Source organism: Nelumbo nucifera, chromosome 1 (assembly GCF_055504915.1).
Source record: "Nelumbo nucifera cultivar China Antique chromosome 1, China Antique-T2T, whole genome shotgun sequence".
NCBI classification, from domain to species: domain Eukaryota; kingdom Viridiplantae; phylum Streptophyta; class Magnoliopsida; order Proteales; family Nelumbonaceae; genus Nelumbo; species Nelumbo nucifera.
Genome location: NC_142649.1, coordinates 210,955,128 through 210,968,600, shown reverse-complemented (window position 1 = coordinate 210,968,600; position 13,473 = coordinate 210,955,128). Strand labels below are relative to the sequence as shown.

General features: G+C 38.0%; 1 protein-coding gene across 3 annotated transcripts; it reads right to left on the bottom strand.

Annotated features, from left to right (window-relative positions):
- Positions 1–2,814: 2,814 nt before the first annotated feature.
- On the bottom strand, positions 2,815–12,998 carry HSF3 (heat shock factor 3). Of its 3 annotated transcripts, none has more exons than XM_088896070.1 (3): positions 12,343–12,998; positions 11,342–11,416; positions 2,815–4,486 (listed from the first exon to the last, which is right to left on the bottom strand). In XM_088896070.1, exons 1-3 carry the CDS (start codon positions 12,589–12,591, stop codon positions 3,203–3,205), a joined length of 1,608 nt encoding a protein of 535 aa, XP_088752196.1. In that variant the 5' UTR covers positions 12,592–12,998; the 3' UTR covers positions 2,815–3,202. The 3 variants fall into 3 exon arrangements, with proteins under 3 accessions (XP_088752196.1, XP_088752197.1, XP_010245198.1); XM_088896071.1 differs by having other exon boundaries at positions 11,357–11,416; XM_010246896.3 differs by lacking the exon at positions 11,342–11,416 and having other exon boundaries at positions 12,343–12,995.
- Between the last annotated feature and the right edge of the window lie 475 nt (positions 12,999–13,473).

Sequence of the window (13,473 nt, the reverse complement as noted above, 5' to 3'; positions counted from 1 at the left end):
ATGGAATTATGCACCACCGAGCTTCGTACAAGTAAAACTGTGGAGTTGAATGATCCACTGGGCCTACGTTTTTTGTAAACTTATCAAACCCCAACGAAAAAGCAAGAAACTGAGGTCTTTGAATTCAACTAAATAGTAGACCGTCAACATGGCTTTTAATTCAACTAAATTGTCCGAGTACCAAGGTTACACAATAATGCATTATACACCTTTGATTCACAAACTTTTTATATGACCCAATAATATCACAAAACTCAAACATTCAATCAAAGTTATCCTTCTATGACTAGAAAACTTCTTCAACATCATCTAGTGGGTCTTTAGAAGGCCCTGCCCCATCTCCTTTGATAATTACGCTCCTCGTGCTATGCCGGACATGTGGTCTCCTTGGTATCCATGCAAGGAACCTACACCCACCCGCATCTTACAAAAAATATTGTGGATTAAGCGATTGAAGACTTAACTAAATTATAGAAACAAATAAATCTTACTTGGGGCTTTGTGAAAACCCAAAATCGTCTCCCTTGTGTACCGGGTCATTTAAATGTGAAGACCCTGCAAACCCTATTTCCACATGGACAGTTCCTTGTCTCATTCTTCCAATAGAAGAAATTACACCTTTTATTAGGGGTAAACTACAATAATAACCAAGAATTGGGTTGGATGATATGTTATCAAATCAGCAAAATCACAACACAATGTAAAACCTACATAGTAGTGACAACCATAGAACTCCCACCCAACATTCTCAGCCTTCCCATTCTGTGCCACGACAAGTACACACTCTCCACCACCACATGGCAGAAAACTTTCATGGTATTAGAGGGGTTCTCGGGTGCGCGGGGATAATGTTTAGTGTGCATGTAGTGGGGTGAGGCTCGGTGGGCATGTATGTGCACGTGCGGGCGCAAGCGTGGACGTGGGCATGTGTGTCTGGGCAGGCACGGGGATGGGTGGGCATGGGCATGGGCGTGGGTGGGCATGGTGTTGGGCGTGCTACACTAGTGGCGGGGCTGGGTGTGGTCAATCATTTTATCGAGCATCTGCAAGTCAAAATCCTCCTTCATCCTTCCTTCTTCCTACTTCCTACTCCTTTACAACCCTATTTCTTCCTCCTTTCCCTCATTATTCTCAACCCAAAATAGCCCTATTTCTTCCTCCCTCGGTTTCTTTCATTTTTGTTGGGCTTTGATGGTCTACTGTCTATTCACGCAGAAAATTACTCCCTCCTATCCTCCCTCCTCCCTCCTCCCTCCTCCCTACTCCTTATTCAGGGACGTCGATATCCACAATAGCAGCTTTTGGCCATCACCTCTTTGTCTACAAGTCAAAAGGGCATTTTCAACCATTGAAGGGTGCTTTTGTATTATGTAAGATTAAATCCAACACGTGAAGTCACGTGTAAATGGTATGTGACAGAGAGTTGATGAGAAAGGAAGCATGTGACAATTGTCAGGAATAGTAAGGGTACTTTAAGACAATAATAAAACAGTAGGGGTAGAGCTAGTCAATTTCTTAAACCTTAGGGATAGTTTAAGAAATTTGCCCTATTAAAAATATATGTGAAGTGGAGTCAGATTAAATCAAAATCTGATTCTAAGGCTAATAGGATTCAAATCCAATGAGAGATACCCAAATCCATTAGATTTCAAATCAGATCCGGATTTTGGATGTTACCGAATCTGATCTGATTACAACCCTACTACTGACTTACCACCAAGTACAAAGAGACAGCGCACAGCAATGTGCCACATCACCCATAACATTCAAACTTAACGGTAGCCCTTTAAATCCCGTTAATTCATTTATTTGTTTTATTATTAGCAGGAACCCCGTGAAATGCATAGGAAATCCCAATTTCCAATATAATGGCAAAAGAAATTAAAAGCAAACGTAAGCCTTTACCTCAAGAAAGAAAATAATGGAAGATATCGCAAATTAATGCAAGTCAACAATTGTGTATTTTAAATTCCAAAGTTATTATTTTTTTTTGTTATTTATGATTTTTATTATGTACTTTTTAGTATTTATAAAGTTATTTTTAGTAATTATTATTTTTATTATGTATTAGTTTATACATAATAATTTTTTATTTTTATTTTTTATGTAAATAATATTTTTTATGATTTATTATTTCTAAATAATCTTTGTATTACTTATTTTAGTAATTATTTTAAATATTTTTTATTATTTAAACTATATTATTTATTACTTATAATTTAAATAGGCAAGAAAGGGACTATCATTTTGGCTCTATACAAAAATTTGTGAGATGAGGTTGATTAATAAATGATTATCCCCAAGTAAAAAGAACTTTGTGACAATTCCAATTAGCCAAGGATTGCAAAAGGAGTGTGTGGAAGCCAAGGATCTCTCACCACAAGCCTCACACCAATTCTCCCTTTATCTCCTTCACACATGTGAAAAATTAAAAATAGATAATTTACTAGACATGTTTGAAAAATTAAAAATAGATAATTTACTAGACATGTTTGATAAAAACCATGGTGTATGTCTTAGTTTTTTCATTGAAAATTCTAATAAAGCCATTCTTAAATCTCTCTCTCCCTCTTCAATGGTCAACGATTGTAATTTCTCCCTTTTGACCCTCTCTAAGAACAGAAGCCAGAGGATAATATCACCATGTTCTATTACTGATTATTGATTGAAATTAACCTTTTAAAATCTTGGCCATATTAATATGCACCAGGCCGCTAGCAGACCAACCAAGAGGTGGTCGACCAGACGTAAGAGGCCATTAACAAATGTTGTATAACAAGAACTGGTTGGATACAAAAGAGATTATATCCCACCTTCGGAAGCATTTTGAAAGATGAATGAAATTTTTGAAAGCTTATATAAGTGGTTCTCTCTCTCAAGAAAAACCCTAGGCTTCGGAGAGAAGCACATCATTCGAATACCCAAAATACAGAAAATAGGAATCCTTGCACTGTTGTGCTTGTTTAATTCATGCAGCTCGCAACAAGCTGGGTAGAAGGGAACAAGAAGAAAACAAAATGAGCACAGGGGAAAGTCAGGAGAAGCTTATAGGACTCCCATATATTTAGTAGTCCGTCCATTTCATGCTTGTTGGATTGCTTGAGGCGAGCGCCGAGGGAGAGCACCAATATGTCAACAACGATGACGATAGTAGCAGTGTAGGCTTTACACTTTACTCGGCATAACACAGATATGCATAAGGTTAACCCCCTTTGGTGTCCGACGTAAGAAGCCCCATCTGTTCTGTGAGCTGATCCATATGCTGAGCTTTGTCCCATCCATTTTCCTGTCCAGAATGACCATCTTTTTCCTTGGAAGCACCTTCCGGCGTGCTTGAGTCAATCTCTTCTGTGTCCCCTGACATTGGGCTTGCCGTGAGGAATTGTTCCCAGAATGCATCATTTATACCCGGAAGCTTGGAACCATCAATAAAAATATCCAAATCTGGATCAGGAGAGAACTTGTCCGTTTCTATTGGCATTGTTGTATCAAGCCCCACTGACAATGGATCCATGTAGACCCCATTACCTGTTTCAGTACCCACATAATTCCCTGGAATGTCTACAGCACTAGGCTCTGAAATCATTCCCTGTATTTGTGGGATAACCATGTCTGGCTGGCATGAGGCAACCTCCTCCACTCCAGACATCACACTCATATCTGCAAACTGAGTTGATGTAACCATATCTGTTACTAGACTCGAAGAAGATTGAATCTCGGTTATGGCAGCTGAGGGACGAATCCCTGTAAACTCTGATGCTGCAGGCAAAAATGATTGCCCAGAAGTTGGTGGTACCTCTGAAAGTGTCACTCCTGAGATTCTACTTGAAGAGCTGCCACTGTCCAATGCATTAGATGGTGAAGGAACATTGTCAATCAAGAAACTATCAGGATTTCCATTTGAAGATTCTAGCCTGGGAGATGAATCAAATTTCAAAATCTGCCTTAACATTGCTTTTGCTGCCTCATTCATCAATGGCTGATATTTGATGATCTGTCCATCAGGAGCTGCAGCATGTTCACCCTCAGAGTTGACTTCCTGTTTGGGGAGTCTCCTTTTCTTATTGACCCCAGAAATGCATCGGTTGCTATCACTCTGCTGCTGTACCAGCTGTGCAAGAAATCCAGGGCTCTGCACGGCCTTTGCCAGAAATGACATCATCTGCTGCTGCCTCTGCTCCATTCCCTGAAGCCGTTGCCCCATGGTCTGCAACTGGTGATCAGTTGCTTGTTGCTGCTGCCTCAGCCTAACCAGTTCCTGCATAAGCACATTCTTGTCCCTTTTAAGTCTCTCAACCTCTTCCTCAAGGCCAAACTTTCCCACCTCAACACATGCCGCGACTGAAGAATTCTGTCCTTGAGGTTGTTGTTGATGATGTATATGGGAGGGTTTTCGCCTATTAATAGTTTTCAACAAGTGTTTTTGACCTCTCAAAAACCCCTCGTTTGCAAATTCCCAGCGGTCAGGATCAACTTTCCTGAAACCCTGCTTAGAATGCAAGTGTCAATTAGAATCAATTGGAAAAGAAAATGAGACATACAACCCAGCCAAAATCAAATAGAAAGCAGAAAACCCACACAAGGATGCATAAATGATGGCAGAAGGAGGGTCCTATAATTTTCAGATTGTTCTAAGGTGAAGGAAGGTAATTTGGATGATATCTTGATGAAGAACAGAGCATAAATATGGAGACAAGCAGGCAGTTTACTGTCTACCAGAGAATAAGGAAATCAAGAAGAAAGAGAAAACTCTTGCCATTAGAACAGACAGAAGAGAGATAGATCACTGAGAAGAAATGAGAGAGAGAGAGAGAGAGAGAGAGAGAGAGAGAGAGAGAGAGAGAGAGAGATGACCACAGAAAGAACTAACTAAGCCAAACTTTATTCTTCAATTAATCTTCTAGTTTTCAACTACAATAACTCTATTTATAGACCCAAATTAATCTATAACTCTATTACGGTAATAGAACACATCTCCTGAGACATGCACTCACAGGGGGGGGAGAGAGAACCACAGAAAGAATTAACTAAGCCAAACTTTATTCTTCAAACACTCTTCTAATTTTCAACTACAATAACTCTATTTATAGACCCGAGTTAATCTATAACTCCATTACAGTAATAGAACACATCTCCTGAGACATGCACTCACAGGGGAGAGAGAGAGAGAGAGATGACCACAGAAAGAATTAACTAAGCCAAACTTTATTCTTCAAATATTCTTCTAATTTTCAACTACAATAACTCTATTTATAGACCCAACTTGATCTATAACTCCATTACAGTAACAGAACTCATCTCCTGAGGCATGCACTCGCAGAGAGAGAGGAAGAGAGAGGTAATGATTAAAGCAATATGAACTATCTTCTGAGCTCCAGTACCAGGAAAAGAGCATGGTTTAAAATGTCCCTAATTTCCCTAATATATCCACGACATATTTCCATTTCCATGGGTAGCAACACAATTTTACTGGAACCGACATTTCCCCAATGAACACTACCAACACTATGTGGAGTGCAAGAGATAGTTTCCACGACATACTTCCTTTTCCACTTCCATGGGTAACAACATGAAATTTTACTAGAATTGCATACTCCCCATTGAACACTACCAATACTATGTGGAGTACAAGAGATAGTATTATAACATAATTTGGTAACAATATTGTAGGTATGTGAAGTAGAAAGTTATTGTCCACCTAACTTATATGATTACCACTTTGAGCTAACTCAATATTCATTTCAGATGTAAAGTTAAATATTAGTTTTTGTTTATGTAATAGATTATTTGGTTAATCTATTACAACCATTTACATTTTCTATGAGTTCAAATTTTGCTTTAACTCATTCTATCATGAAGCTCCGAATCTTAAGGTTTATAGGGCAACTTTAGAATATATTCTTTTATCTATAACCTTAGTTTCTTATCTTTGTTTAATGACTTAGAATAAGATAATAATTTAAAAAGGTGTGCCTATGCTTCTTTTATCATTTCATAAACTAACATTCTATATTTTGCACATTTTACAATGTTTCCTCCATATCTATAATTTTTACAATATTTCCGACGTGTTTCTTATATTTGGATGACCGACATTTCCACCGACATCGACATTTCAAACCTTGGAAAAGAGTGACATTTGACACAAAGAGTACCTTCCTTTCTTCTTGCACATTGGTTGTTTTTCATCATCCAAGTGACACTGGCTGTTTTTGGTTTCTGAACATCAATGAAAATGGGAAATTATTGGAATGTATTTAAAAGATATTTTATAAAATATCTTGAGAACCTTCTTGCTTATTTTCTGAGAAACTAAACACAACACCTTTTCATGTAGTCATCCCAACACCTTGTACTCTCCTATATCATCCTTTTTCGTCTCATGAATAAAAATTGTGTCTTTGTTCAAAACATAATGGTGACAATAGAGTAGAAATGGTTGAGAAATTCATATACCCATGACCTACCAACCACTGCCCATCCCCACACAAAAGCCCAAAAAGATGATGATCATCATATCCAAGCCTTATCCCAAGTATATGGGGCCAGCTACATGAATCCTTTTTAACCATTCCATTCTGTTTAATGCCATACCCATTCTTAAATTATGGACACTTAAATAATTTCTCAGACACTACTTCGACCCATGTCCTTTTTTTGGTCTACCCATAGCCCTTCCAGCTCCTTTAATGAGAGAGAGAGAGAGAGAGAAAGAGAGAGAGAGAGAGAGAGAGAGAGGCCTCAAAATGTTAACAGGATGCTTATAGGATCCAAGATGTACACAAGATGATACTTCATGGAAACATTCTTAGCCATTCAGGATCTGATGGCTGAAATGATAACGCAGTTGTCCAACAAACTGTAACTATTGATAAATAAATAAATAAATAAATTATATTTTTGCCATTTATCTTTCTCAATTTTTATGTTCTTGCAAAACCCAGTATTTTCAAATCAAATACAAATCAATAAAATAAAAATTATCAATAGGAATAAAACAGAAAGGATCCATAAGATCTAGGAATGATCACAGGCCAGGCCTCCAGGGATAGGCCCAGGCTGAGGTTAGGCTTTTATAGGTTAATAATAACCTTTATGGCTGCCTAGGCCTGATAACATATGTCAGGGCCCAGGCTGGGCACCAGGGTTGCTCTTATAAATTAATAAAACTATATTTTCAAATTAAAATTTTAATTTAATTTTACAATTAAAATTACAGAATACATATGTATAATATATATATATATATATATATTAATAATATACATATATACCATTTTATATAAATATTTACATGTATATACCATAACTTCCAAGCCAGACAGGGCTGAGCGGGCAGATTTGCTTGGCAGCCTTGGCCCATCCCAAATCCACATTAGGTGTGAGCTTGATGTAGAGCCAGGCAATGCGGGCCCAGGCAGAGATGATCAACCCTAATACAATCGAATTTCACACACTGGAGTATCCTCTTTCATCTAATTCTTGAACAGACTTGCAGTAATCTTCAAGAAAGTAGGCATAGAGTTCTAACCAAGGTTCAAAGTATCAATATGCTCAATACTCAAAAGTTGAGTATCAAGCGTGTAATCTGATCAATGCTCATTACTTTTTTTCACTTTGTCTGACAGTTTGTAGACAGGTACTTAAAAGTAATAATTATTGGTTGAAACTTTTAAAATCACCTAACTCTCAATATCACATGTATTGGTTGTGTTGAAAATCAATATATATGAACATATCATACAATACACACCGATACTATGCAATATTTTGAGCCTAGGTTCTACCATAACCTACAAAGAATATTTTGATACTTTTTTTTTTTTATCAATAACACTTTCATTAATTCATCAATAGAAGATTTACAAAAGGAAGACAAACACGCTTATCTTCCAAGAGCAACAAAGAACCTCAAGAAAAGGAAAAAAGAAAGAGAACACACTAAAATTACAGCTTGGCCCATAAAAGTGAATACCTTTCTGCCCCTTGTTTAGCTAAACCGTCAGCTAGGGAATTAGCCGATCTTTTAACCCAACGTATCTTAACTTCCATCTCCCGCACCAGCCACTTGAATTTCCTCCTCTCATTATTGTACTTCCATAAGCCATTGTGATCTTTAAGCAGCCACCCTATCACCACCTCTGAATCCCCTTCAATTAAGAGTTTCCTGATGTTCAACTCCTTAGCTTTTTGGACTCCTTCCATAACTGCAAAGATCTCAGCTCTAAGGGAGTCGCCCACTCCAATTGGGCCCAAGAACATGGCAGAAATGACCCCATTTTCATCCCTAAAAACACCCCCAATCCCCGATTGTCCCGGATTTCCCCTGCTACACCCATCAAAGTTTAGTTTCACAAATCCACTAGGTGGAGGGGTCCAAGCCACACTCATTACTGACTTAGTTTGTGTGCAACTTGCAATTTCACCCCACTTCCTCAACATGTCATCCACAGTGTAATCTATGAAAAGCTCCAAAGATTTCAACCACTGTACTGCCCTAATATGAATGATAGCCCTCAAATCTGTTGCTCCTCTCTGAGCTTCTGAGAATATCCTGGAGTTTCTTTCTTCCCAAAGTGTCCAACATACTGCAGCCCTTAGTCCTCTCCACATTGTCCTTCCCCTTTTTATCCGCCACCTGAAAAAAGAAGGGGAAAAAAGGCCTTGCAAGTCTGATGGGGGGTTCCAACAACAACCAAATAGGGACAAAGCCCATTCCCAAATTGACCTCGCAAAATGGCAAGACACTAGTAGGCGAAAACCAGTCTCCCCATCCGCTTTACAAAGAACACACCACTGAGGTGACAAGCAAGTATTGGGTCTCTTCTTTTGGAATAAATCACCAGTGTTGATTCTTTCCAGATAGGCTTCCCAACAAAAACTACCAACCCTAGGAGGTATTGCTCTGCACCAAACCTCATCAACAGGAAAAGGAGGGAAGGTAGGACTGGTGGACTGACTTAAGACTTTGAAGAAAGAAGCACAAGTAAAAATGCCATTGAGAGAAGGTGTCCAAATTCTAGAGTCCGCCCTAGTGGGGTCTAAGACAATGTTATCAAGAATTGCAATAAGGCTCAAAATAATGTCAAAGTCTAAGTCCCTCAAATCCCTTCTTAGACCCAAGTTCCACCCAATCCCAGAAATGGAAGAGAACGGGGTGGTAAAAGACGAGATTGGCTCATTTTTCAAATCAAAAAGAGCAAACAAAGAAGGAAACTGATCCTTTAGAGGGGCACTCCCCACCCAGGTTTGTTCCCAAAATTTTATGGAGTTACCGGAATTCAAATCATACCTGATAGACATCATGGTCATCCACTAAGATAGGACATAGTGATAGACAAAAAAAGGGAAGAAGAGGAAGAAGGACAATAAATCTTTGTCCTTTTCTATGCGCTATCATGCTTGAATTTCAAACTGCAGTTGTTTCTGATGATTTGGGTGTTGTCCAGTGGTATTTCACGTTTCAGTCTTTTTTTTTTTTTTTTGAATTTCTCCATCTGTATTTAAGCAAATTAGCTACTAAAATTTTGCTTGAAAATTCAGCTATGTTTCTTTATTACTCTTTATCTTCCCTTCATTCTATTCAACCACCAAAACATGTTAGAATAACAGATCTAGAATCATTCATTTTTAGACTTTGTTTTGTTATTTTTACTCAATTATCTTCTACTACGCCGGATGTAAAGGATGACTGAATCGTCAAATAAGTTGTCAGTCTCTTTAATTTGTTATTTTTGTCACAAAAATATGGGTTCCTACTTCCTACCTCAGATTTTGTTGAGGAATGATTTTAATCTTGCTGAAAGCCAAAGCACAGGTGAGGAGAATTTCAAATTGCAGACAAAGTTGAATCTTCTTAAATTTTTTTATTTAATATTTTTTTTGTAATTTTTGTTCGTAAAATTCCTGTGTTAATACATGTTCCTGTAATTTAAAATTTCTATTATGTTTCCACAATTTCTATTATTTTTTCATTTGCCACATTTGTTTATAAATTTTGTTATATTTTCTTGTAATTTTTAATACTTTTTTCTTTTTTTGTATTTTAATGATTTAAAAATCAATGGGTTGGGCAGGTTGGGTTGGGCAAGGTGGGTTTGGGCTCAACCCGACCCATTTATTTTTCTCTTAATGGGCATTAGCGGGTTGGTAGGTTGAACGGGTTGGGTTAAAGCTCAACCCAAACCCACCCAATTGCCACCCCTAAGTCTCTAACAGCAGGGTGGCTAGCTGAGTCTATCTACTTACAAAGCAAATTATGTATCCTCTTTTTTATCATTAATAAATTTCCTTAACGTTACTGATCACAAAAATATGGCCATGAACATGGAGAATGGACAAAAAGACCATTAAGTGGGTTGTTCCGCTGTTCCTAATTCTTGGTTTAAAAAGGCTCCTATCATAAGCATTTTCTTATGTATGCCACCACAGAACTTTGGAACTATAGTGCACACAAGATCCATTGGCAAAACAATACAAGTTCTTATACATATGGGAGTCAAGATGTCATTGTCTTGTAAGTTTGTTTTCCTCTTCTGAGAAAAGTTAAAATGTCCACCATAGGCAGATCAATCGACTCTTACAAAAAGTATCCTTCATCATTTAGATGGCTCTACTAAATAAACATTCAGAATAGTAACCATCTGACCAATATACAAGAACCAGCAATTTGTACAAAACATGTTAATTTGTTGATCACCAACTTCTCCTATTCCCCACTGAGTTCATTCTTTTAGTTTTTTACCCTGGAGACCAAAAGGAATGCTTGACAGATATTGTCAGGGATAGAAATTAATAGAACAAAGAAAGACCTAACTAACTGTGCTGTCCTTAGTAGTGGTACTCTGCATCAGAATATCTTCATGCTAATACAACATCCTGCAGGGCCAAGTGGTTTAGTGCAGTTGACACAATTAGACCAAAGCACTTTTTGACCTGAAATTTATATTTATATAGTTCACCCTTTCGAAATGTTACATAAATGATAAAAAAAATATGAATACAGGAAGGATGAGCATGGCACATGAATCAACTCCTAAGCTCAACATAGATGAGTTCTACAGCAACATATGCAGAATTCGATGCTAATCTGCACCATCCATGAGCTAAATTTACTGTTAAATGAATCACAGTTCAGAAATGGGACAATTCTTGATAAATATTTTCCATGCGAAAGCTCTCTTCTGGAAGTCAAATTAATTCTTATCTGGACCATAACTGGATCATAGCAAGCCATCATCTAAAATGATCAGGTTCCTGAAACAATGGTTGGTACTAAGCCTAGAAGCAAGCCTGATGGACCAACAGCCTTAATAATGAACATGTGTGTTTGGCATCATACATAGAAAAAGCTCACTCTGCTTAGGCATAAACTGATTGCCAAAGTAAGCTCCTGAATGTAGTTAACTGCCAAGGCCTGCCAATCATTTTGACAACCTTAGTAGATAGTGAAATGCAAGGATTTCTGGATAGAACATATACAATTAAATAGTAGAATATATACAGAAAATAATTTCACAGTGAACAACTTTCAATGACTAAAGCACATATAAATATTGGACCGCAGACCCTTAGGGTCTAGAATAAGCTAAGCTTGAATTATCATATTGGGGAGTATCATTACTTAAAAGTGTAAATAGGAAAAAAAATGTGTCCCTGAAGTGTATGTATAGCAGAAGAGAATGAAATTCAACAAAGATTAATGAATATGAAGACTTAAGGCGCAAAATAAGAACTCATGTGCATCTAACAGTAAATAATATAGATCCATGATCCAGAAGCAATGGCAACAGATATAAGCCTAAGGAATCTCTGCAGCTTGGATTTAGTAGTTCTAGTTGTAACTTGGCAGGAATACGAGATTGAATGAGAAAACCACGCATAAAATTTTAACATAACCATGGCCAGCCGCTAGTTCAATTAAGAAAACCCCCCAGTGGTTTACGTTTCAAAGGTTCAGTTCCAAAGTTCGGTTGAGCACAAACCGCTGAGGTACTGACAAAATCTCATTGGTAATGACAACAGATAATGGAAGAAGCATCCAGTCCGCTTAGCTCACGTATGTAAGCAGCAAGACTTCATTACACAGGCGGCTTCGTATGAAATAAATAACCCTAGACCTAGGGCTATTTCTAAATTGTGAAAATTTATCATGCTTCACATTGAGAACAGAAAATAAAAGGCACAAGATATGTAAGAATCTAGAATCTTTTGCTAGTATCCCTCTATCCCACTGGGACTCTAAAAATTCTTACAGTAATAACGAGAAAGCATACCAGGCATTTTATTGACGAACCAGAAAAATAAAAAATATAAATATATATCTAAAAGGGAAATGCATACGTATGTATTTAACTGTCTGACAAAGCTGGAGAAGTTGTTGTGCTTGAAATACTTAGGCAAAAGATCCCTTGCAAACTCCGGCGGATTCCAGACTACGAAGCTGTTGTTACTAGGGCTCCAAGACACGATCGAATTCGTCGAAGGATCATCGACCATGTCATAGGTCTTGCTCAAGAACGGCGGCGGAGCATTCGCGTTAGGTGCGGAGCTCGAGCTTGCAATCGTGGTTGTGCTCTGAACTCCATCCATTGTTCGCCAAGAGTTCAAACCACGACAAGCATCGATACGATTAATTAACAAGTCGAGAACAGAATCCAAAGCTTCAGAGGCAACTTCACTTTACATAGTATAGAGGTTTAACAGAGACGAAATGGCGTCATTACTGCTACAACTGTCGAAGGAGAAGCTAAGATAGGGGAATTATATTCGAGTCATTGAAGGCGAATTGAAGGTTGTTGATCGCAATCGGAAAAAAGCATCTCCGATGGTAAATGGAATAAGGCAGAAACCCTAAATTACAGGCGGAACGCCGTTGTACGGTCACTGCCTGAACGAATGAGCTAAGGAAGAGGTAGAGATGAATGGGTTTTTAATGGTGGAAGAGAGCCGGGAGACGACGGAAGAAACGGACACTAACCGGTCTGCTTGAGAAATCGCTAGTGTGTGACGGCGTCGGGTCGGGGAATTTTTTGCTGCATTTTATACAATTACTCTTTTATCCCTCTACTTATTCTTGGCAAGGCAACACGTATGGGTTATGTATTGGACGCTCCAGTTTCATACTGTGGAAGTGGAAGTAGTGGAACATCCCCAGGGGATTAGCCATCAAGCAAACGGTTTGGATTGATAAAAGAACTGGTCCACGTGTACAATCAACGGCTCCCGTTGCTATCAAGCTTATTATGGATATCACACTGCATATAAAGCCAAATTAAAAAAAAATGCGAGGGGATCTCATGCAAGAAAAATATTATGTATGTACTCTAAAAATAGGGCAGCTAGCTATACATTGGCAACATCTTCTGATCTTCCTCATTTTCACATACATACACAGAAGATATTCTGAATGTGTGGATGGATGCCTTGCGCTTAGAGAATTTTTGGCTTACAGGAGAAGCACTGAAAAACACT

Excerpts from the sequence above, each read along its gene's own strand:
- HSF3 (XM_088896070.1), bottom strand. The coding sequence starts at position 12,591 with ATGGATGGAGTTCAGAGCACAACCACGATTGCAAGCTCGAGCTCCGCA. Across the intron at positions 11,417-12,342 it reads TCAGACAGTTAAATACATAC|GCCTTGGCAGTTAACTACAT; the intron begins GTATGCATTTCC and ends AATGATTGGCAG. Across the intron at positions 4,487-11,341 it reads GCAGAGTGAGCTTTTTCTAT|GGTTTCAGGAAAGTTGATCC; the intron begins GTATGATGCCAA and ends CATTCTAAGCAG.